We start from the raw sequence: 24,459 nt of genomic DNA, 5'->3' as shown, positions 1-24,459 counted from the left end.
AAAACAGTCACCTTTTCAAACCATCAAAACAATGTGTCTCCAAAAGCTTTGCTGATGTTATGAACTGAGAAACCAAAGTGTGAATGGTTGTTTGTCTATATTATGTGCCCTGCACTTGGGTGGCGACCATTCCAAGGTGTACCCCACCCAAAGTCAGCTGGGATAGGCTCCTGCTGACACATGAGGACAAGCGATACAGAAAATAGAGTCTACTCTAGCTGGATCCTCTTAGTCGTTTTTTGTTTTGTTTTTTTAATTTATTATTATTATTTTAATTTTTAAGATATGATATGTAGTGTGTGTACTGCTCTCACTCAGTGTTGGTGGTCTGAATAGGTTGTAAAAGTTGTGAGAGATCAAAAAGCTTACTGAAACTGTATTACCTGTTCCACCTGTCTGGGTTTTACGACATTTATGATTCAGCAATTACGTAGGAAAACACAAAAATAAGGCGTATACTCATTATTAACGATAATACATTTAGTGTTCTGAATAGGCTACTTGGCCTTTTAACTTCTTGTGAAAGAAAAACATCTTGAAAACACCTGTTACACAAATCATGTGAAACTAATCTCTTAATTTGAACAAAACGATCCTGGATCCACTTGCATTGTAAAATCTAACAAATAGAATACAGGTACATGTTTTTCTAACCGTGGTAAGAAAGCAACTACCGTAAAGGTATTAGATAATGACTGATTTCTGTTATTGCAATGATGCTAATGCCTATATTAATATAATAAATTTCTGCCATCAGTCTGGTGAACAGTTTTTCACTTCAATGCTGAACTTCTGTTGCAATGGAGGTTGATTTGTTAGAGTCTTCAATGACCCTACCATGTATGTTTGGATTCTAGGAAGATGGACAACAATCAAACTCTTCCAAATCCTCCATCTTTGTTGTGTTCCAAGCCTCCAATGTACTGTACAAATGCTAAAGAGCCACACTGACGAAACATTTCTGAACAATAAATACAATGTTGATCTCTTAACATTTTATTGTCTCTGATCATTTATGACCATGATAGTCATGCACAACTCATGACGACTCAACTGATGTGGTCCTAATTTAGCTATAATGTGTATGCAAATCAAATATACTTCTTTGAATTCAATCTTGAAAATAAATAAAGGCAATTCCAACCATGTTGATCTAAACTACAGCAAATTAAAATGTCTGATCTATATAAGACAATTTAAAAAGCCTGTGCACGGCATGGTGGAACATTGGACACATACATACAAGAAAGCTACCGTTAAGTTGTGTTTACTTGATCAATAACCAAGTCAAACAGTGGTAGCACAGCGGTATAATCTTCATTAAGGCATCTCTATCGTGAATCTACATTTAGATAAATAAAAACAAAATAGAAGTGGTTGTGCAAGCATTTTTAAGGAGCTCAATAGTGACAAATTCCTGCTTTGTCACAGCAAAAATGTTAAGTGTTAAAATGACTCCCAGAGAGTTAATTTCTTATGGGTTCTTGTGGGCTCATATAGCTCCACACACTACAAGGCTGAATTAATACTTTCTTACTTACTTAAATAGTGATCCATTTTACAGTGAGTCAACGTTACTTAACTTTGTTAGCCAGCTTACGTTTGTTTGTCAACTCTGCCAAATAACTCCAACATTGACTTCCTTTTAAATCACAGTGTTAAAAATACACTTTGCAGGTTGAAATCAACACCGAAACCTCCAACATTTAACACCAAAATTTTAACACTCCAATTTTTGCTGTGTATTTTCCAAACTAGAAGCATACCATCCTATCCTAAACATGATAAGCAATGTTATAAATTGTTAATTGAAAGTCTAATTCACATTTGTCAATGCTAACTACTGCACTTGTGAATCCAAGTTTAAGTTTCCTTCCGGTTTGCAACCAATACGTTTTTCAGCAGTCTTCATCAATCCCACACAATTTATGAGGTCTCAGTAAGAAAAACGTGAAATTGTCTTGAGACTAAGGCATTCGAGACAATTCTTCAAAATTCAAAAGCCCAAAAGATTTTTGACATCCCTGATTGTTTGGGATGGGTAGTATAGTTTTGTAATTGGGTGGGAAATGAAGCAAAATGGAGAGCACGACTACTACTACGACTACTACTACCACATGACGAACAACAGAGCTGCTGTTGATTTAAATGACGTAATTGAGTTGGAGTAACATTATTTTGAGTAACATCCACAAAAAACAATTAATTGAATGTTTAAAATCGAATTGAAAGAAATTTAGTCAAATGCCTAACCCTACTCCATTAATTTTCAATACACCCACATCTGCTATATATGATTAGTACTGTATATTCCAATACTGTGAGGTGCAGTTTCAGTAGTTGTCAGTTTATATGGCTCTTTTCCATAAATGTATTATTGTTTTTTGTTTTGTTTTTTAATAAATGCCAGGTCTAGTACACGTATGGGAACAAAGTTGAGTTCACTAATGGATATTAAGTTGATTCGAGGAGGGAGGTGACATCCCGATGAGCTTAGAGTCCGACACGGGGCTGACAACCCCCTGGATCAGATTTTTGTTGCAGTCGCCGACGTTGCCTTCAGAGGTCCTTTTCGAGCATGTCACGCTGCCTGTCAGGTCCATCAGGTCTTGAAGGGCCCGGGTGTTACTTATGCCGCATTGCTGAACTTCATTAACTGGAGAGAATTCTGGGATGGAAATTAATTCTTCCTTCGAAGCTGGACTGGAATGTAAATTACAAAATTATCAGGTTGGATTCTCGGAATCGGTTTGAGCGCAACTGGATTGTTCGGCAAAAGCCTTGACAGTGTATCTTAAAGTGGAAGGCAACCTTTAACTTTTTTTTTTTTTTTTTTTTTTAACAATAATTTGTTATATGTGATCTCAGTAGTCCAAACATGACATTGTGATTAATATTGCATTTGTGGAATTAAGAGTTATGGAGCATAATCCAGCCATTTTTATCCATCTCAGGGGTCGGCCATTTTGCCACTTGGTGTCAACTGGAAATGACATCACAGTTGCTAACGACCAATCACAGCTCACTTCTTTTCTGAAGCTGAGCTGTGATTGGTTGTTACCTGAGACCTGAGCAACATTGATGTCATCTTCAGTAGACAGCAAGTGGCAAAATGGCCGCCCCCTGAGATGGATAAAAACGTCTGGATTTGGCTGCTTAACTCATATTCCACTAACGCAATATTAACCAGAATACCATACTGTACATAGTACATACATAATTGTCAAAAACATTTTTTGGTGGTTGACTTCCACTTTAATTCTTTACTAAATTCTCTGTAAGAACTGAGCAAGCCTGCTCAAATGAGAGGCTTTTACGATAACCTGAACAGTCCAGTTGCCATCAATCCAACGCAAACTTGTTATAATTTGAGTTCAATATTAAAGTTTAAAGGACATTGTGGCTCACCTGATGTCCATAGACTGCACCTCATCACAAGACCTCTTCACCTCCAAAGGCTCCAGTTGAATGGCGGGTGGTTGTTGAGGTCCCTGTCCTTCATATCCCTTCGCCGAGGACACCACTTTCTGTTTGCTTACCTCGGCTGTCACATGACTCCTCGTAGGGACATTTTCCGCCCTCTTGACTACACCATTCATCTCATTCTGCTTCACCGTGCCACCTGTCTCTTTGGTTGGCTCTTTTGTGAATGGATTCATGTCTTTGAAATGGATTCTCGGCTGCTTGTTTGCATTCACCTGCAGAACGTCCACCCCCTCCTTGTTTAGTTTGTCCGCGGCTATCATTTCTCTGTTGTCCAGGCTCTTGTCAGGCGTCACTTGAGGATTGTTTAACTTTTCAACATGCTTCGGATTGTCCATCTGTGCTGCAGCTTCTCTCTTCCCTTCCCTGTTACTTGCGATCTGCTCTTTACGCCATACAAAGTCTCCCTGAGGTTTACTTTCAACAGTAACTACCTCCCCTGTGGAGAATAACAAACATCAAGGTGGGCTTCACTTCATTCGAACTGTCCAGCATCCATCACCTGCATTGGATTTGAGTCTATTCCCATAAATGGTGATAAGTGATGGCGCGTACTGAATTTTCTATTGTCTTGTATCGTCAGTCTGTTATCTGTCATGTCACCACCAAGGCCGAAAGACAGAGGTGGACATTCCGTCAGTCTGTCATTCGTCAATCATCAACACAACAGGCATCTGTCAGTGACGGACTGAGAGGTTTGTCTGTACTTGACCCGGTCAGTGGCGATTACGCTGACGGACTTAAACCTACTTCCGTCAGTACTTAGTTTGTCATTGTCATTTTTGTTTTCCTCCTAGTCTGTATGTACATAGTAAATTTTGTAGAGTACATCATACTCTAGAAAGACTATAATCCCAGTCAAAACAGAGTAAAATGTACCAATTTTACATTACACATTTACTCTGAATATTCTTTGTGTCTTCCAAGTGTAAATTTTACTGTTTTGACGAATGTACGTAGTCTTTTTTTTTTTTTGTGTAAAATGTACTCTACAAAATTTACTGTGCAGAATCCTAAACAGGGCTCGACTTTGGACAAGCCAACCGAACAAAAAATAAATAAATAAGCAAACGCCTATGTTAAAAAAAAAAAAACACCTTCTTATTCTTCAACCCAATAGAGTACAGAATACTCAAGTAACGTTTTTTTAGAGCTGTGGCAGAACTATAAAGATAATCTCAAGGGCACGTTCATTTAAAGCCATCTCCCATGGTGCTTCACTTCATTAAATGACATCTCCCAGCATATAGCCCATTTGACTGTGTGGGTGCAAACATTAGAACAAAAACGCAGCTCATTAGGTAGATAATGAGATCCAGCCGTCCAATCTTAGCCAAGGCATACGTTTGACAGACTAAAGGCCATAAGAAAATAAAAAAAATAATGCACCCAATGGCACTCACTGAGTGTGCCAAAGCCAGATCACACCAAATTGCCGACCTTTATGCTCACTTGATGCATATGCCTGAATTTTGAAAGATACCTCATGCATCATTTACTTATAAATGAAAACAAATTGCAGCATTTTAATACTTTTTTTTTCTTAGCCCATGCACAACCACACCAGTTTTCTGAAAAATCACTTGCATGTTACTGCAAACTAACAAACAAGCAGTAAACAAAATCTGCTTTGAAAAAGTATTTTTTTTTTTAAAATATGCCAGCTCATAGCATTATATATCTGCCATGCGTGCAGCTGCAAGGCATACAAAAGAAGCGAAGTAAGCAGTCGAAGCAGAGAAAAGTATTTGCATGGTAACCAAATCAATACTAACCTGGTGGTGACCTGGTCTCCACCTGTTCATCCTTCTGATTCAATGCAAAAAAAAAAAAAAAAGGATGAAATTTGTGATAAATAGGACGCAAACCCAAAATACCATCATAAAATTTAATAAATGCACAATAAATAGAAAATTAAAGTTTTAAAAAACAGAAGAAAAATGACAACATTGTGACATCAGCAGGCGTTTGAAGGCAGCAGGGCGACTGTATGAGAGGAAGTCTCTTACAGTACCTTCACGTCAACTTCCCCTTTCCTCGTTCTCTTCATGATCTCATCAATTCTCTGCAAAAAAAAAAAAAAAAAGGCGTTGACATGTAAATATGTGTTCCAAGTTAAGCACAGTGAACAAAAATGACAGTAACCTTCTTTCTCAGCTGCCTCTGCTCCACTTCCTGTTGCGACTGTTGTTCTCGGTCTTGACGCTGACGCAGCGCTTCTTCTTCATGCGCTTGAATTGTATCCTTTTCTCTCTGAAAATATTAAGAAAAAAGTTTTAGGACAGAGCAAAACAGGCACGATGGGCCTACCGACATATTTGTATTGAAATACTGAAGTTCTTTGGGATTTTTAGATGATTTTACCGTTCATGAAAACACTTAGGCAAATAATCTTTACTATGCTGTCTCTTTGCTGTTTGTCAAGAGGTGGCATATTGTTTAATTGACATTAATTTCATGCAATTGTAAGGGGGGGGGGGATGCTATAATGGGATATAAATTGAGGCAAAAAAGTATTTGGCCAGTTTCCCATAGACTTACTATTGGATTTTACCCCACTGTATCGGTCTATTGTAAAAATAATTATTTTATCTAATTATTTACAACAACAGATGCTCATAGACTGCTTTATAAGAACCCTTTACAAGACTTTTTTTTTTCTCTTTTTAATAAGGACAACTAGAACAGCATCCATCCAGCATAATGCACAGTTAATGTAAAATTATCTAATTATTAAAAATTTTGTTTACAATGATATATGCTTAAAGGACTGTTTTATAAGAACTTTTTTTTAATGTATTGGTGAATAAGGTCCATTAGAGCAGCAGCCATCCAGCTTAATGCACAATGATCTCTTACCTCTCTGCCCATTAGCTTTTTCCCCAGCACATCCTGTTGTTTATCTTCTTGTTGTGTTCCCATGTTAGAAACTGTGCCATTTTTCTCAGACTCCTTCGCCTTTTGCTGCTTTTGCTCTTGCGCAAGTAGTCTGGTCTGCTGTTTTTCTTTGACCCTGGCAGAATGGCACATCGTTTGCACTTACAAATTGAATCCATTCTTCCGTTAATTAAAGCAATGACATTTTTCTCACCTTTCTTCATCCGCTTGCTCTCGTTTTTTGTCCTCCAGCTCTTTCTGTGCTCGAGCCTGGCGTCGACGCTCTGCTAGCAGCCTGCTAGCCTCCTCTGCATTGGTTATCCCAGCTGCTGCCTTCCCTGTGACCGTGCATGGTGATGATTCTGTTGAACACATGCATAAAAAAAGGCTTTTTAAAAACAAAACTTACTCTATGTTAGTTAACATTGTTATTAGAAATGTACCTCTTTTGCTCTCTCTATTTTGACTGACATGCTCTGATTTCTTCTCAAAAGGATTCTCTTTTTTCTCCGGTGCGTCACCTTTCACAGCTTCAGATGATCCGCCTTTACATACATCAGCTGCATTGTGAATATGGGGCTTATTTTTTCCCGTCGCCTCACCCTTGTGTGCTTTATCATTGGAAGGCCGTGGTTTGCTGGGAGAGCTGTTGTACTCAAGGACATTGCCGGCAGACGGCATGTGTGTCTTAGAAGCCAGCCTGCAGTCATACATTTGACAAAATCAGAGAAAAAGAAATTCACTTTTGCACAAACGTGGCTTTTTTGACATTTTAAAACTAGTCAAATGATCTCACTTAGAGATCGTCGGAGGTGTCATCAGCTTGGTGACATTAGCGGGAGATTCACATCTTCTCTTTGTGTATTGTCCACCTGGGGAGGCTGTTCTCCTCTCCCTTTGCAGACGCTCTTTCTGAGAGCAACACAGAGCGAGAGTTTAACGTTTGTTCTCACAGGGGTTACATGAGGAGAAACCGAATATCAGCCTGTGACCTGCCTGACCTTTGGGGTGTTGGGAGTGGACTGAGAGCCTTCCAGTAGTCCGCTTCTGTGGGTATCAGCGGGGCTCCGTGAGCTGTACAAAGGTGACCTGCGAGGACTGCAGGGCGCTGCGTGGCGACAAAAAGGATGCTTATGAAATCAAATAACAGCAGATGGATGTCAGCTCACGGGTGGAGGTTGAAATGTGTGAAGCTAGCGGAGTCATGTTTACCGCCACTTGCAGAAGCAAAGACATCAATATTTGGATATTTTAGTACTAATAGCATCCATGTCTAATTTCACTCATGTATTTCCAGTTGAGTGCAAAACAACATTATACAGTCTATCACTGACATGCCATATTGAAAGCCACATGTCAGCACAACTACAAACTGATTTCTTGCTGTCCCACATGACCTCTAGTTCCATCTGTCACCATCTGTGAAGTGTAATCTCTAAAAAGTGCAGTCATGTCTATTTTGGTGTATGTTCTAGGTCATGTGCAATTAATCTGCTCATCAAAGGCCATTTAGCTGATTTTAGGAAATCAGAGCACACTGGAAAAGGTGGGAGCAATTTGATGTGGTCTGTTGTGCTGTGTGTAATTGAGAGATTAATATTCCAGTATCAATAATCCACAGGAGAATTATTTATTTCTATCCATGTTCCAAAGATTAACCATTATTAAAAGAGAAGACTATTGTTGTTTTGTAAGTTTGTTTTGGCTTAGTCTACTTTTATAAGGGAAGTCCACCCAATTTGTTTCTTTACAATAATGTTTTATGCAGATCCACTAGTCTAAACATTGCATTCTGATTAATATTGCGTTTGGGGAACATGAAAAGCAGCAAAATACACCCATTTTGCCACTTGTCATGGACTGAAAATTACAGTTGCTCAGGTAATGACCAATCACGGCTCATCTGTTTCCTGAAGCTAAGCTGTGATTGAAAAATGGGTGGATTTTACTGCTCGACTCTTTTCTTTTCTTTCACTTTTCTTTTTTAGGTTGACTTCCTCTTTGAGAATTTTTCAACACATATTTTCTTCTGTTCTGCTTGCAGTCTAAGAAAAATACAAGGCACAAAAAAAACCCTCTTCGGCTAAATATTAGGCCCAATCAATAAAACATTTAAAATGGGTTTCATTCCTAACTAAACAAAAAAAACAAAAAAAAACATGCAGGCATAACAGTGGTTTGCCTTTGTTGACGGGGCATTCAAATCCCACCCAAAGACAAACAAATGCAGGTAAAAAATTATAACTGTTGCATGGGGCTATACATTTGGGAGCGGAGGGGGCTGGGGTGAGCTAAACATTACCAGATTCGCTGACAGCAGGAAGAGGGGAGGCAAGGCCATGGGAAAGGGCGGAGGCAGCAGAGAAAGACAGCGTTGCATTCTCAGTGTCACCTAAAGTCAGCAGGTGGAGCAGAGCAGAGCATTACGGACATTCCCGTTGAGGATTGTCTAGCCTTCGAGACCAAGATGTGAGTTTAGATGCCAGATGCCAGTGCAGATATATAACAACATTCTGTCTTTAAGAAAATCAAGGAGCACTCATTTGGACTCATGCATTTCTGTTCAGACAAGCCAAGCTGTCAGCAGTCATCAATCCAAGAGAAAAGCTCTCACGAAAAATCGACAACTCTTTCGAATCACCAGGCATCTTAGATATTTCACACATTTAATGAGATGCAATACAAGAGCTTTATGAAATAACTTAAAAATAATCAGTATTTATTAAAATGATTCATTCAATATGCTTCCAAATAGCCTACTGCAAAACAATGCTGCAAGCTAATCTTTCCAAAACAGAGCACCATGCATGGCGAAGTGATGTTTGAATACTGGATAGGCATTTTATTTAGTTAACAAGATTACAGAAAAATCCCATAATATTCCTTATTCGCTCACCCCTAGCGAGGCCGCTCTCGAAGGGATGTGCCTCTTGGGGGTTCGGGAACCCCTGACTCTCTGGAGGCGGCAAAAGGTGTGTCTCAATAATCTTATAGAAGGTATTTTGCAAAAAGAGGTCAAATGTTTTATTTTAACTGAACAATTCGATGTTTTATGTCTGAAATAGCTCTGGAGTCAAATACAAAAAAAAACATTGCAAATAGAGTGCCTTGCAAAAACATTTTATGCTCTAAACAAAAATTATAAAATTAGATTTTTTTTAATGTGAATAATCAACAAAATCATGAAGTAGAACAAAAATTCTCAATATTTAAAAAAAACAAAAATCAAATAAACTAAAAAATAGGACATGCGAAATTATTCACCGCCTTTTCTCTCAGTGCAGCCAAATGACTCAAATGTTTGACCTAAAAACTGCTTTTTGGGCTCTTGACCAGCTTTGAAAAGAAAGTTGCCTACTTTTTTTTTCCTCTTAAAGATAAATTACAGATTATGAGTGCATATTGGCTATTCTGTTTCTTCTGCTCAAAGTTCAAAATATTAAACAGCTAATCCAATTTGTAGTATTTAATTCCCTCACCCAATGAGAATCAATAAAGAGATTGAATGAGAATTGCTAAAAGAACATCCAGCATGTAATGATAATAAAATAATTCAGATAGAAATTATTTATTTTTTTACCTTGGCAAAGATCTATGCTCTTTTTAATGTCATCCAGAATTATTTATACTGCTCTTGTATTGGTTCTGATTAGATTCTGTGTTGCATACACATTTTTAGTGCATATTATAATGACAAATGTTCTCCTGTTTATGCTTAGTGTTCCTAAAACAACCTGTGCAGACTAATATGTTCTCACCTGCTCCAACTGCGAATCTGCTCAAACGTTTGTGTCTGTTCTCCAAGTTTAGGCTGCGCTCCAGAGAGCGTCTCATCAGGGCCTCCAGCCGCTCCTAAATGCACCATAGTGGATTTTTATGATTTTGTCAACATCTTTCATCCTAATGTTCCCATTGGCAACTCTGCTTTTGGGTACAGTTGGCTCCTAGCATTGTAAAATAAATTAGATTTTTTTTTTCTTTTTTAAAAGGATGATCTGGATTTAGCTGACCCTCTCCTCCTCCAGTTGCAGTCTTCGCTTCTCCTCCACCGCAGCTCGGCGCTGCTCCTCCTTGTGCCGCTGCTCCTCCAGCCGCTTCCAGCGCTCCTCCACCGTGCGCTCGTACTGCAGCTGAGATCGACGCTCCTTCTCTCTGATCAGCTGCTCCCGTGCCGCTGAAGAGAGACGAAACACACAAAAAAAATAATAATAATCACAATAAAGAGCGAAAGGGTTTCCCAAATTAGGTTACTGGCAACTATTGCTACTTGGCACCTTTTTGTAAGCGTTTTGGACACAACAAGTACCACTTGCAACTTAATATTCCTTAATAAAAATTTTTTAGTCGTTTCAGCTCAGCATTTACACAATTTTGGAAGTTACTGACAATTGTCATGAGGCTGCAGCACTATCTGTAAGGAGACCCATTTCTGTAGGCTACTATATACGTGGAGGTCAACATTCTCTGCTCTGACACAGCTCATCATGTCAGCGAGCCAGCAAGCTCAGAATAAATGCACTGGCAAAGCAATTAGGCAGTGGGGGGTGAAAATGTCAGAATAGGAATCTTAAAGTCATTTTAGAGAGACTGAAAAATAGAGAAAAGGTTAGACGGTGGCTTCTTACCAAGGCCTCTCTCCCTCTCCTCCCGTCTCTCTTTGGCTAAACGCATCCTGTCATCCGTTTTCAAAAAACCCTCCACACCTGAAGGGTAGAGACATCAGGGGACGATCAATACAGGCTAATTAAACGAAATAAGAATGCGACACTTAACCGTGACACTTACTTGGTTTGCCGGCATGATTGGAGCTGATGTTCGCAATCACGTGTAAAGGCGATGCATGTCCATTCAATAGAGGCTTCTTCTCTGCGTTATTTGTAGCTATAATCATTAACGCGGAAAGAGAGATCGGACATTTGTTTTTGTCTCAAGACCTGCAGTGTTGATTTGGATTACTCACTTGTTTTTTTAGCTCTGGCCGGGGAGCTGTGACTGTTTGTTCCATTTCTCTTGTCGGGAAGTAGCGTGACAGTTGGAGGTGCCATCTTTTCGACTAGCACAGAAACACAAGATATGAATCCACAAATTTACATTTACAAACATTTACATTATGAAACACCAGAGGTGGCAAAGGTAGTCACAGGCTCTCAATAAATACATAGGCATGAAAATAATAAATTATCTTAACTTTTAAGTCTGGCAGGACTATTAAGCTGCTCACTATTACAGTACATAAAGCTAGACCACACAGATGACTCAACTGTGCTGATTGAGCAGTTTTGTTTTTTTACTTTTCCATGATATGACAAAATCTATTCTTCTGTGAAACAATTTTTATATTTTAAAAAAGGCGATGAATCTCAGCAGCTTCTGCGAAAATTATAGTTTTGTGAATTGCAGCACATTTCCTCTTCATTTTATCATGCTGAAAATATAAAATATTTGATATTCATTGTCCATTATTTTGAATTCATAAAAATTCAAAGATTCAGTTTTAAGTTTCCTGTTTTGCCTAGGTTTCGACCTAATATCGTTTCAGTATGACTATAAAAGCCCGTTTAGGAATAGCATCAAAGTCACAATTCAGTTTCAGTCTATTTGTCTCTAATGAGCAGTGAACCTGAGTTTGACATGGGCATAGCTGTTCCCTGCATTGGACAAGTCATTGACATGATTACAGAAAATGTGATTACTGATCTGCTGCTGCTTCTCTTTTCAGGGTGTGGAGGGCCTAACAATGACTTCAACTTTTACCATCATTAGCAGCATCTTCATCACTGGCGCGGGAGGATGCTCGCAAAAATAAGTCCAATCTCTACAGAGCCATGTCTGCGCAGTGTGCACTGCACTCAACACCCATCAAAGCTCTTCGACGACAGAGTGACGTCATTACAATAACAACGTCGATCTACGTTTTGCCTTTAAAAATCCGACAAGCCTCCCCCTTCAGGAAGCACAATTAAACAATTTACAGGAAACACGAGGTCGTCTATTTTAATGTATGAATAATTTGGATATGTTTGCAAGAAAATGAAGCATATTCACGCTGCATCATAATGCACACATATTACTGTTTGCATCGAACAGTTAAAAAAAAAAATATATATAGGCCTATATATACTGTATGTGACGTCGTTATTCACAAGTCTGCAATAAAGCCTCATGAAAACATCAAAGTACAAAATATGATCAAATATTTACCTGCTGCCATTGTGTCGGACGGTGTTACTATGCTGGCCATGGTCGCAGGAGAAAAGAAAGGCTCACAAAAGCAGCCGCAGTGACTCCGCTATGCAGCTCAGGTGTCCGCTTTCATCTGCAAACCTCCAGAGAATAAAACAACCTCAGAATGAAGCTAAATAGTCCCGATGAAGGTCATGGAGAGGGCTAGGAATGAGGAGTCTGGCGCGGCATGTAGTGATGCACTAACTGCATGTTGTACGTACTATACAGCCAGTGGGGGGAGTTTCTCCTGGAAAGTATTTACGAAACGATATTTGCATTTTTGATGATCTTTTCTTATTGTGTTACGGTATTTTACATTTATTCGATATTAAAAAAAATGAAAATGAAAAAAACATGTTTCCTCTTCTCACTTATTTATCAAATAAAAATAGGAGGCTATCTATAAATCTTATTATATTTTTAATATTATGCTTTGATGATTATGCTGGACAGTCGCTCTTTTTAAAAAGAACTGCAGTACACTACAGTACCAGTAACATCGTGGGTGATACTTCTATTATTTCATGTGCATGTGTTGTCACAAACAAACCACTAGATGGCAGAAAAGCTTTCGTAGCAATGGATTATGAGTAGAAGAAGAAGAAATGAAGCGGAAGTGGAAGTGCGTCGGCTACCAGAAGGACGTCGTTGTGTGGGGCGGTAGCCAGCTAGCTCAGGAAAGATGCTGTCAGTTTTATTTAATGTGTTGAGGACGTGTGCGCAAAAAAATGTAAGTATGCAGTTTTCGTTTTGTGAGGGGTTTATTGCAATATCCTGCAACGTCATCTTTCCCACGTTATGGATTTCCATCCCGAAAATGAAACTACCAGCGATCTGTTGACCTTGTTAGGCCGAATGGTAGTTTACAACTGGCCTCACTGAAGTCTGTGCAGCCAAATGGTTTTGGTTGACAAATGCTTTTCACCTGATAGGTTTCTTATCTGAACATTCAGATATTTATTATTTTGATGATAACTACGCGTTTTCCGTGTGCACATTGACATTGCTACAATCGACAACAATATAATGTACAGAATGATGTATCTACAATATTCTGTTCTAATTCCTATTCGCTGTCATTGACATGTGACATGCAATCTCAAACAATAGATTAACCATTTTTAAAATAACTTTTAGGGTCTCCACCAGGTCAACACAAACAAACCCACCACTGGACTTGTTAACCACAACATGGCCTTGTTGGCTCCAGTTTCGGCTTGAAACCATGAAATCTGGACCCTGCTTCAAAACCCCATTTTAAAATCCTAATCCTGTCTTGAAACTTAATTTTGAAACCCTAACCCATGCTTGATGCTTATATAACTTAAGCGTATAATAAAAATGATGCAGATTGGAATTTGTGTGGTGCTTTGCCAGTTATCTTGAAAGGAAGACATCGATTTCAATTTATATGAGATTAAAGTACATTTTAAATACTTCAATCTCATAAAAAATGAAGATGTCTTCCAGACATCTCAGACCTTTTCAGCAAATATTCTTTGTAATGTTGTACTTCAAAGGGATGGACTTAATTGTTTGAAGTTATTACTTGTTGCTTCACAACAACCGACCACATAGTTCACATGTGTCAAGATCCGGTCCTCGAGGGCCAGAGCCCTGCATGTTTTCGAGGTTTCTCTACTCTAATGCACCTGATTCAATGATCAGGATAATTATCATGCTCCCGCAGAGCTTGCTGATGAGCTTAAACATGAATCAGCTGTGTTGAAAGTGGGAAACCTCCAAAACCTGCTGGAATGCGGCTCTCAAGGATTGCAGTTTGACACCTATGACATAGTTTTTTTCTCGCATGAAATAAATAAAATATATATTTATAAACACTTTGGTTCATTTTCATTTCTCTCCCGTCTGCTGTTGTCGAACAGATTTGCTTGAAAACGTATGTTGATCCTCATCTTGTCCTCAGGGTGCTGCAGTGGTTGTGTCAGCCAGGACGTATGCCGATTTCACAACTCAGGCTACTTTTGAAATAAAGGTTAGTTTCACACACTAGAGCGCCGGTCGATGCTGACGACACTTTGGGGTTTGTAAATAATTGACATGTTGTTATTTCTACTTAGCAATGCGACCTCCACAAACTGGACGAGGGCCCGGCCACTCAGGTGGTGATGACTCGCGACGAGGGTCTGCAGTACTACCGCACCATGCAGACAATAAGGCGAATGGAGCTGAAGGCCGATCAGCTGTACAAGCAGAAGATCGTCAGAGGCTTCTGTCACTTGTATGATGGCCAGGTAATTGGGGAGCTAAATCTCCGTTTGTGTATTTTTTGAACGCCTCCAGTTTGACTTTAGCTTTTCATTCCACAGGAAGCCTGCGCTGTTGGTATCGAGGCGGCGATTAACTTGTCCGACCACCTGATCACGGCCTACCGCGCTCACGGCTACACTTTAACCAGGGGAGGCACTGTGAAGGAAATCATGGCTGAGCTCACTGGTGATTACTAAATTGAGTTTGTGTTCGTATTTGGATGATTCAGCATATTTGGGTTATTTTTATGCGCAGGGCGAAGAGGCGGTATTGCAAAGGGCAAGGGAGGTTCCATGCATATGTACTGTAAACATTTCTATGGAGGAAATGGGATTGTGGGAGCACAGGTGTGTGTCTAAATTTATCATCAAAACACATTTGTAAAAATATTTTTTTTGGAGGGTTGCACTTATGTGTCTGATTTCTCAGGTTCCGTTGGGTGCTGGCGTGGCTCTGGCCTGCAACTATCTTGACAACAAACAGTTATGTGTCTGTCTCTATGGTGACGGTGCTGCCAACCAGGTGAGTTCTTCATTTCCCTACAACTTCTTTCACAATACACTGATTGTTTTCGTTTTTCCTCAAGCAAATTTCATTGTCCGCAGGGTCAAATCTTTGAGACGTACAACATGGCCGCACTTTGGAAGCTGCCCGTCATCTTCATCTGTGAGAACAACAGGTATGGCATGGGCACGTCGGTGGAGCGAGCAGCAGCCAGCACGGACTACTACAAGAGAGGCGACTACATCCCTGGTCTCAGGGTACAACACTAATCACTAATTATCAACAACATTGAAAGGACATGATATTCCATCCATCCATCCATTTTCATGACCGCTAATTCCTCACAAGGGTCGCGGGGGGTGCTGGAGCCTATCTCAACTGGCTTTGGGCAGTAGGCGGGGTACATCCCTGAACTGGTTGCCAGCCAATGGGATATATGCCACGGAAGAGGCGGGACTTCCAACTTCCGTGATTTTGCACAGTTTGGTTCCGGTCCGGGTTGCGAATGCGCAACCGAGAGGCACAAAGTCGGAAAAACAAGTATTTAGACGCAGCCCACACGTTGCAAACCGAACCAGAACCAAAGCTGATGTGCAAAAACAGTCCCGCTTCTTCCGTGGCAAATACCCCATCGCAGGGACATGATATTTATTTAGTCAAAGATATCAGTCATTGCTAGATTCTATGGCCTTCTATTTTTATTTTTTTTTGTCAGAATTGACAATTGCAGAACATAGACATCTCAAAAAGTGATTAAACAATGCAGACGTCCATAAAGAGTCTGTTGGATTTTGGCCTATTTCCTTTTTTTGCCAGCAGGTGGCAGTGTGCGCTTAATAAAGTTCTGGTCATGAACATTAGGTCCTCCTTTTAAGTATTTTTTTTTTCTTCCAATGTTGTGGTGCTATGTAAGTCATAAAGCACGGAATAGGGTGGATTTACAGCATCTTGTCATGGTAGTATCAGAGGGGAGATTACACCAGTGTCTGTATAATCATGTTTTGCAAAATTAGGACGTGTTGTCAAGTCAAGTCATCTTTATTTATATAGCGCTTTTAAACAGCCTAGGCTGTCACAAAGCACTTTTTAGTTTAACACTCTCTGCTTGTCAAAATGTTGTGGCACTGTTCCTTTTCACTGGCTTCTATGTAAATAGCAAAGATTTTAAGGAAGCTAATGTCCATTTACTACTACTTTACCGACTACTTGTTTAATCTGCAATCTTTTGGATTTCAGGTGGATGGGATGGATGTCCTCTGTGTTCGGGAAGCAACTCGGTTTGCAGCCGATATGTGCCGAGCTGGGAAAGTATGTCAAACGTATTAAATAATACAGAATAGATGATGTTTCTTTTTTTTTTTTTTTTTTTTGTTGCCAGGTTGACTTACTCAGTGCTCCTGTTTACATTTTTTTTAGGGTCCTGTTCTGATGGAACTTCAAACGTACCGCTATCATGGTCACAGTATGAGTGATCCTGGTGTCAGGTAATCAAGAGTCATATCGGAATTGTCCAAGAATTAGACCCTCCTTTTAATTGCTTATAGATGCCACGAGATGGTAGCAAAATACTTAGAATGGATATGATCATAAAGAATCAACACTTATGTTTGCTTCTACCATGTACACAATCTTGAACCTATGCTACATAAACAACTATTCAGTAGTCAAATTATTCATTACAACAAACTACCTTCACAAATAGTATCACATAGCCTACTAGGCTAAATAATGTTCTAAATTACATCCAAATTGATTGGTAAAAATGTTTTTTATCTGGACTGAAAAAATACACTTTGGAAACCACCGTCACAACATTCCTACACCAATTTTTGCCTTCACAGCTACCGCACACGTGAAGAGATCCAAGAAGTGCGCAGCAAGAGCGACCCCATCTCCTTGCTGAAGGACCGCATGCTCAGTAACAACATGGCCAGCGTGGAAGAGCTCAAAGTAGCAACTACTGCTGATTATTTTCACGTAAACTTATTGTGCTTTTAGGCTTGATGAGTAAACTGTTGGTGTTGTGTCTGCAGGAAATTGATGTTGATGTGAGGAAGGAAATCGAAGACGCTGCCCAGTTTGCCACCACGGATCCCGAACCGCCGCTGGAAGAACTGTGCAACCACATCTTTCACAACGATCCGCCGCTGGAGGTGCGCGGTACCAACCCGTGGACCAAGCTTAAGTCTGTCAGTTAGAGAATTTTTTTTTTCAACCCACTCTGCTTCAATATAAAACAACCCTGCGGCCCCAAAGCAAATTGTGTCACACCTTAGACCCACAACCTGAAGTCTCACCAACTTATTGTCTGCACTTTACATACAAGATGCGGCTCCAATAATATTTATCCGGTACTTTGTTAGAACTGCAGGAAACAACAAGCCGGAAATAAACCATCTTTCATGTGCCATGATGACTGTTTATTCATATTTGATCATCTTGTCTTTGGTTAGAAGTGACATAAAATACTGTAATAAAAAGTATTATCTTCCCTCTCAATTAAGCATTTGGAAGACATACTGGAGGTAATCTCTTGGCCACAAACGGCAGCAGTGTAAGACAGATGTTGCTCATTGGTTTGTACATTTGTTATTAGTTCTTTGAAAAAAAAAATGATGTTCTGCAAGTGTCACACTCCGTAACAGAAAGCGAGCTAATAAACTGCAGGCTCACTCATGATGTTGCACTTAAAATGAACAATGAACATCTTGTTAGTATGTTCTCCATAATGTAAGAAGTATTTTGCTAACAAAAACATGTCTATATCTGATTCGATGCAGCATAAAATGTTACTCTACCAATGACAACTGTATTGAGAGAAGGATGATGATTCATGAGCATCGTGTAATAAATGATCTGAAATCCTGCGTTTTTGTTCATTTATTGTCAATGAACTATAGGTAACCATTTGAGTGAAAGAATGTTACCTGCATAATTATGCAAGACCTTTAATGTCATGTAAAGTCAAACAGGTTGGTTGGCTTTGTAGTTTGCAGGTGAAAGACTGTTGGTAAACCACACAATTTATGTCTGGAAATCGTCTACGTATAATGAGGCAAGCAGGCTCAATGGCTTTTTTTTTCACCAGCATCATAACACAGAGGATACCTGTCGGCCTAAAGGTACACTTACATTGTCATTTTCTAACAAGTTCAGCTGTAGTTGTTTGCCGTTTTTGGAGGATAAGCACTGCTTATATCTTATATCTTATTAAGCAGATACTAACAGATGTTTGTAGTGATCTATCTGAACAAAGTAACCATAATATTAGAAAGTATAATGCTTTGTATTTACTGATCTCTGCTAGCTATATAAATATTGTTAAATGGGAACAGTTGTATTAGCATATTTCCAAAGGTTAAATAGTTGACAGGTAGCTCTTGTATTGCATCTTCATTAGACTTTGCATGTGTGCTTTAAGCTCAATCTACACTACAAACACACAAGAAAAAGAAAGATGAAGACTTTAACTGGCTATACCAGACTAAAGTGTACTCTCCTCGAAAGGCTGGTTGTTGTATCATAGCATGTTATCGCCATTACTTATTTGTTTAGCCCAGCAGTTCTCAAAAGCAAGGTGGGCCAAGGTGTTAATTAAAGTTAGTAGACTTATTGTAAACCGCTGAAGCACTGCATTTGATCATGGAATATAACATAGATACAAATAAAGTGATTCAACTAAAGTGCACTGCACATAATAGTTTAATAAATATTGTACCAAAATAGTTATTAAAGATTCTGCAGTGAGAGAGAGAGAGAGAGAGAGAGAGGTAAATACGGGTTAAAAAATAACTATGGACCACCACATTTCTCATGATTAAAATTATTCAACATTACAAATATTCCAACGATCACGATTCGATCTTTGACGATTCGATCTTTGACGATTTGATTTTTTTTGCCGAATTGATTCGAAAATCGAATCGTGATCGAATCGTCAAAGATCGAATCGTCAAAGATCGAATCGTGATCAAATCGTCAAAGATCGAATCGTCAAAGATCGAATCGAGATCGAATCGTCTGAGATCGTCAACTAAAAAAATCTAGATAAAGTGGAATTCCCAAAAGTGAATTATTATTATTATTATTAATAATAATAATAATAAAATAATAATAATAAAATAATAATAATAAAATAATAATAATAATAATAATAATTATTATTATTATTAATATTAGTGCTAGTAGTATTTTTGCATTACTGATTTAAAAAAAATATATATTTTGGTTTGGTTTTGGTTGTCCTGCGACTGTATGAAGTGTTAAACAGTTTTGTCTTTGTTGCTAAACGTGAGATTTCTATTGCGGCGAGCAGCCATTTGTCCTGTAAATCACACTGTTAAGAAAAAAACAAAATAAAACAAAGGACAACGATGAGAGTCCAGATGATAATCGATCACGGGGGAGACAGCCTCTGTGATTTGTCTTCAGAAGCCGAGCAGCTGAACATGTGTGAAACTTTGCCAGAGTCGTCAGATCAGAGATGGCCGATCTGAGGAGGTTGAATGATGGCTCACGAAGGCATTATTTTGGCGCTCCTCCGTGTATTTGCCTGTATCTAGGCTGCGAGAGTGATGGGAGTCTGCAGACGGCTCCAACTTGTCTGATTCGTAGGAAAGGTTCACGCTCTGCTTGTCGGTGCCTTTTAAAATATATATATATATATTATTGATGCTGGCTTTTATTCTCTTGCAGAACAATAACGCACAGCACTCAAATTGTATCACTCGCGCCAGACGTTAAAGCCCCAGTGTATAGCTCACGACCGCCATCTATCGGTCAAACAAGAGAATGCAATGAAAAACACGCGTAGTAGGTAAATTAAAGAGTCCCGATGTGTAAATATGTGTGGGGAAAAAAATTTTGTTTACCTACACGTACCTTCGGAAAGTAAGCGCGATTCGTAGGGAAAAATAAATATATCGTTCAATCAAAAGTTAAATCTCCCATAGTCAGACAAGATACACGTTTGTTCCCGATATGTTTAAATTGTTGCAAAGAGCAGCTTTAAGATTAAAAAGATCCTCGCGGTAGATTGCTACGCTCTGGTTAAATCTTGTAGTTTTGTGTTTTAGCCCCAGGGGTGATTTAGCATAGCTAATCTTGCAGACTATCATATTCAATAATATCTTATAGGCTAAATTAACAAGGGGTAATTCGAAGTATTTAAAAGAAAAGAAAAAAAAACTCACAAAGACTTCGGATCTCTTATTTCGAAGACAAAGATTTCAAAAAGTATGATCTCTACAATACATTGCCCTAGTAAATTAACGAATAAGGTCTAAATCAAGTATAAAGTTCACTGCATTTTAACAGGGTCGAACATTCATACCTACATTTCTCTCTTTTAAAAAAAGAATGTATAAAATTATTTGTACGCGACTACAAAGTAGTATACTTCAGACCGAAGCATCGTATAACAAACACTTTCAAAGGCTGTTTTACTACCCCCCAAGAAGAAAACACAGACGCCCCTACACACGCATGCATACATGCATATTTTGAACCAGCCTCCCCCCTCCTCCTCCTCCCCCTCCTAAATCAGTTACTACTTAAAAAAAAAGTTTGTGATTACAAGTCCTTTTCATAAATCAGTTTAAGAAAAACAAAAAAAAACAGTATATTTATTAGTTTTTTTTTAATATTACAAAAACGTTAGAGGGTAAAACCCTTTTTCACACAGCGCATTCGTATATACAAAACCTCATAAACTTAACAACAAAAATACATAGAGACATCCGATGAAAATCGTATAGACACAAAATATAACACGTAGCACAAACAAAACAAAACAAAAACAAAACTAGAAAGAGAAAAATAACCGTTTATACAAGTACACATCTGCAGAGGAGCTAAAACAACTTGCGCACTCTGCTCATGAGAGTGCCACCAACACCTTCTCTAACCCTAATCCTTTTTTTTTTTTTTTTAAATCAGTACATTTATTAGTTTTGTAACACAACAAAAACGTGAGAGAGGGTAAAATTCTTATGTACAACGCAATCTTATATACAACAGCTCAAAAACATAAAATACATAGCTAGACGTCCATCTTGCAAATGTGAAGGATAATTGTTTTTGCTTTGAAATCATTTGGACCCCTCACCAGCCATTTCCTTCCCCACCGCCCCACCCTCCCCCCATATTGCACACACAGGCACACTTCTCTCTTTTTGAAATCCTAACCCTAACCCTCATTTTTATCGTTTTCCTTTCATACGTCATCAAAAAAAGTCTTTGATCGTGACCTATTGACCCCCGATCGATCATTTTTATCGTTCCCTTTCATCCTACGTCATACCAGGCCTTTGATCGTGACCTCTTGACCCCCGATCGATCATTTTTATCGTTTCATCCTACGTCATCAAAGGACATCAAAGCGAATGAGGCCATAAATCAAATTTTGATCGCGACGGACTAAATTGGCATTGCTTCCCTCTCTCATTTCCAATGAGATATTTAAAAAAATCCATCCATTTTCTTGACCGCTTATTCCTCACAAGGGTCGCGGGGGTGCTGGAGCCTATCTCAGCTGGCTTTGGGCAGTAGGCAGAGTACATCCTGAACTGGTTGCCAGCCAATCGCAACCTACCTATTGTGTTGAGCAAAATTGCATTTACACTGACTGGCTTATTCTGATGTACTTTTTGAGTGAGGTCTTTGCTTGCAGGGGACAGCAGCGCTCAGGTCAGCGAGCTTTACCGCTAAGGCAGCCATTCAAATAAAGGTGGAACAGGACCATCTCATATTGAATAAATGTCCTCTATGCTCATTACACTCTATTATTTTCCTGTAGAAATGTGACGTCTATCTAATGGACGAGGCACCTTCCACTCAGGTGCTTCTGACTCGCGACGACGCTCTGCAGTACTACTTCACCATGCAGACAATCAGGAGCTTGGAGCTGAAGGCAAAACAACTGTTTGAGCAGAAGATCATCAGAGGCGCTTGCCACTTGTATACTGGCCAGGTGTCGTAAAATTCTAAAATCTAGAAATGCCAAAAAAAAATTCTTCTCACCACACCTCGAGAAGACAAAAAATTACCCGGTTGCTTCTTCTAACAGGAAGCGTGTGCGGTTGGTATCAATGCAGCCGTGAAACCGACTGATTACCTCATTACTGGTTATCGCTCTCATGGCTTCATATTCACCAGGGGTGGCTCTCTTCGGGCGATTGTGGCGGAGCTTGCGGGTAACAGATTACAAATTGCTCAAGTTTGGAGGTTTTGCTGTAACTAAATGGTTGTGACTTCACCCACTTGCACTGCTTAGGCCGAAAGACGGGAATATCAAAAGGCAGAGGGGGATCCATGCACATGTACACAAGCACCTTCTTCGGAGGTCATGGTGTTGTTGGAGCTCAGGTACTGCGCGCATTACTGCATGTATTGTAGGGACAAATTATTTGGTACAATTATTTGTGCTCTCGTCAGGTTCCTCTGGGCGCCGGTCTGGCGTTCGCGTGCAAATACCAGAAGAAGGATGAGCTGTGCATTTGTGTCTATGGTGATGGTGCAGCCAACCAGGTGCATACATTATAAAGCTATGGTATCTTGTCTGTTTATCAAATGCTGTCCTACCACCTTTCCACAGGGGCAGGTTGCTGAGACCATGAACATGGCAGCTCTTTGGAAGCTTCCCATTATTTTCGTCTGTGAGAATAATCAATACGCAAAAGGTACTTCAGTGGAGCGATGTACTGTCAACACCAATTTCTACAAGAGAGGGGACGTCATTCCTGGACTCAGGGTAAAGTTCTGTAGCCTCCCTCAGAATTTTTAAATGAAGCCGCTTGTGGCAGACAGACACAATCACTGACTCATTATCACCATGCATGGTTAAACCTAACATTTTGGCGGCACGGATGGAGTTTTACTTTGTTTCCAGTCCCGAGGTACTGCTGGTATCTGAACAGTCAAAGCAAGCAAGGCTAACCTCTATTTAAACCACCACCATCTTACTTTCGTACACTCTTACCCACGCAGACATATCAAAGACTGTATCGCTTCATTGGCTGGAAAAATCAAGCTGAGCAGAATAAAGAAACTTGCATTAACCCACTAATGCGTCTCCAGGTGGATGGGATGGACATCCTTTGTGTTCGGGAGGCAACCAGGCTTGCTTCTGATCACTGTCGTTCTGGGAAAGTGAGAAGTCAAACACCCCCTATTTTTTTTTAATTATATAAATATTTTGATTACAGCATACTATTTCACAACAAATGACAAATGAATTTGATATTTTCTCTCTTTGCATCTCAGGGCCCAATCGTTCTGGAGCTTCAGACCTATCGCTACTTTGGACACATTCAGGGAGAAGATGAGAACAAGTAAAAGTCTTAAAGTGGAACCTTAAACATGCTGCATAGAACGTATTATTGTCAAAACATTTTTTTTTGGTTTGACTTACCCTTTAATACAGTATATTTTTTTCAATGGTGGCAGTACTGTGGAATGAACGTATTTGGATCTCAGTTCTTCCTATCTCCCAGATATCGCTCAGTGGATGAGGTTGATGAGGTGCGCAGAAACAGAGACCCCATCTCACAATTTGAGGATCACATCATCAGCAACAACATGGCCAGCACAGAGGAACTGAGGGTAACAGTAATATGTTCTATCTGTAATACTGCAGTGGCGCACAGTAGAATTTTTGGAAACATTTCAGATTCTTGTGTCACCCTCATGCAGCAGATTGAAGAGAAAAGCAAAACGGATGTTGAAGAAGCTACACAGTTTGCCATGCAAAGCCCTGAACCCTCAGTGGAGGAACTATCCAACTATATCTACAGCAATAATATACCTCAAGATGTGCACGGCGTCAACCCATGGACAAAGTTGAAGTCTGTGAGCTAAAGTGGAACTTTTTGACAATGACCAACAAAAATAAATAAATAAATGGACCTGACTGAGATCCACATGTTGACTTTGTGTCAACATGTGACTTATATCAATAAGATGAATAATAATGTCAAAGATGTCTGAATACATTAAAACATCGCAGGACTAAGGTAACGTGTGTCATATTTCGGACAGCATTTTTATGCCTGTACTGAATCTATCCATATTTTTAATTGGGCATAATGGTCATTCAACATC

At 39.4% G+C, this 24,459-nt stretch overlaps 3 protein-coding genes across 11 annotated transcripts; 2 read left to right on the top strand and 1 right to left on the bottom strand.

The window, feature by feature from the left end:
* Positions 1–1,067: 1,067 nt before the first annotated feature.
* On the bottom strand, positions 1,068–13,091 carry map7d2a (MAP7 domain containing 2a). 9 transcript variants are annotated; one of them, XM_077504588.1, is made up of 19 exons: positions 12,807–13,091; positions 12,562–12,684; positions 11,321–11,413; positions 11,146–11,241; positions 10,986–11,063; positions 10,371–10,534; positions 10,119–10,212; positions 9,257–9,316; positions 8,663–8,752; positions 7,362–7,468; positions 7,157–7,272; positions 6,804–7,060; positions 6,575–6,722; positions 6,343–6,496; positions 5,629–5,736; positions 5,498–5,548; positions 5,259–5,292; positions 3,409–3,922; positions 1,068–2,703 (listed from the first exon to the last, which is right to left on the bottom strand). In XM_077504588.1, exons 2-19 carry the CDS (start codon positions 12,599–12,601, stop codon positions 2,445–2,447), a joined length of 2,463 nt encoding a protein of 820 aa, XP_077360714.1. In that variant the 5' UTR covers positions 12,602–12,684; positions 12,807–13,091; the 3' UTR covers positions 1,068–2,444. The 9 variants fall into 9 exon arrangements, with proteins under 9 accessions (XP_077360714.1, XP_077360713.1, XP_077360715.1 ...); XM_077504587.1 differs by lacking the exon at positions 12,807–13,091 and having other exon boundaries at positions 12,562–12,798; XM_077504589.1 differs by lacking the exon at positions 12,807–13,091 and having other exon boundaries at positions 5,259–5,289; positions 12,562–12,798.
* Positions 13,092–13,150: 59 nt separating this feature from the next.
* On the top strand, positions 13,151–18,227 carry LOC144005993 (pyruvate dehydrogenase E1 component subunit alpha, mitochondrial-like). Its single transcript, XM_077504597.1, has 11 exons — positions 13,151–13,315; positions 14,513–14,581; positions 14,667–14,840; positions 14,916–15,042; positions 15,112–15,203; positions 15,286–15,378; positions 15,462–15,617; positions 16,597–16,668; positions 16,777–16,844; positions 17,202–17,310; positions 17,394–18,227. The coding sequence occupies exons 1-11, from the start codon at positions 13,268–13,270 to the stop codon at positions 17,556–17,558; spliced, it is 1,173 nt and encodes a 390-aa protein (XP_077360723.1). The 5' UTR covers positions 13,151–13,267; the 3' UTR covers positions 17,559–18,227.
* A 147-nt stretch (positions 18,228–18,374) lies between these two features.
* On the top strand, positions 18,375–24,355 carry LOC144005994 (pyruvate dehydrogenase E1 component subunit alpha, mitochondrial-like). The gene is made up of 11 exons (XM_077504598.1): positions 18,375–18,482; positions 22,031–22,087; positions 22,157–22,330; positions 22,427–22,553; positions 22,634–22,725; positions 22,795–22,887; positions 22,955–23,110; positions 23,437–23,508; positions 23,623–23,690; positions 23,853–23,961; positions 24,052–24,355. Exons 1-11 carry the CDS (start codon positions 18,387–18,389, stop codon positions 24,214–24,216), a joined length of 1,209 nt encoding a protein of 402 aa, XP_077360724.1. The 5' UTR covers positions 18,375–18,386; the 3' UTR covers positions 24,217–24,355.
* Positions 24,356–24,459: the final 104 nt, after the last annotated feature.

Source organism: Festucalex cinctus, chromosome 18 (genome assembly GCF_051991245.1).
Source record: "Festucalex cinctus isolate MCC-2025b chromosome 18, RoL_Fcin_1.0, whole genome shotgun sequence".
NCBI lineage: Eukaryota > Metazoa > Chordata > Actinopteri > Syngnathiformes > Syngnathidae > Festucalex > Festucalex cinctus.
This window is presented reverse-complemented; position numbering and strand designations above follow the sequence as displayed.

Excerpts from the sequence above, each read along its gene's own strand:
- map7d2a (XM_077504588.1), bottom strand. The coding sequence starts at position 12,601 with ATGGCCAGCATAGTAACACCGTCCGACACAATGGCAGCAG. Across the intron at positions 8,753-9,256 it reads CGAGAGCGGCCTCGCTAGGG|GTGACACTGAGAATGCAACG; the intron begins GTGAGCGAATAA and ends TGCTGACTTTAG. Across the intron at positions 6,723-6,803 it reads AAATAGAGAGAGCAAAAGAG|AATCATCACCATGCACGGTC; the intron begins GTACATTTCTAA and ends TGTGTTCAACAG.
- LOC144005993 (XM_077504597.1), top strand. The coding sequence starts at position 13,268 with ATGCTGTCAGTTTTATTTAATGTGTTGAGGACGTGTGCGCAAAAAAAT. Across the intron at positions 13,316-14,512 it reads GGACGTGTGCGCAAAAAAAT|GGTGCTGCAGTGGTTGTGTC; the intron begins GTAAGTATGCAG and ends TCTTGTCCTCAG. Across the intron at positions 15,379-15,461 it reads GTGACGGTGCTGCCAACCAG|GGTCAAATCTTTGAGACGTA; the intron begins GTGAGTTCTTCA and ends CATTGTCCGCAG.
- LOC144005994 (XM_077504598.1), top strand. The coding sequence starts at position 18,387 with ATGTCTGGAAATCGTCTACGTATAATGAGGCAAGCAGGCTCAATGGCT. Across the intron at positions 22,554-22,633 it reads GATTGTGGCGGAGCTTGCGG|GCCGAAAGACGGGAATATCA; the intron begins GTAACAGATTAC and ends TGCACTGCTTAG. Across the intron at positions 22,888-22,954 it reads GTGATGGTGCAGCCAACCAG|GGGCAGGTTGCTGAGACCAT; the intron begins GTGCATACATTA and ends ACCTTTCCACAG.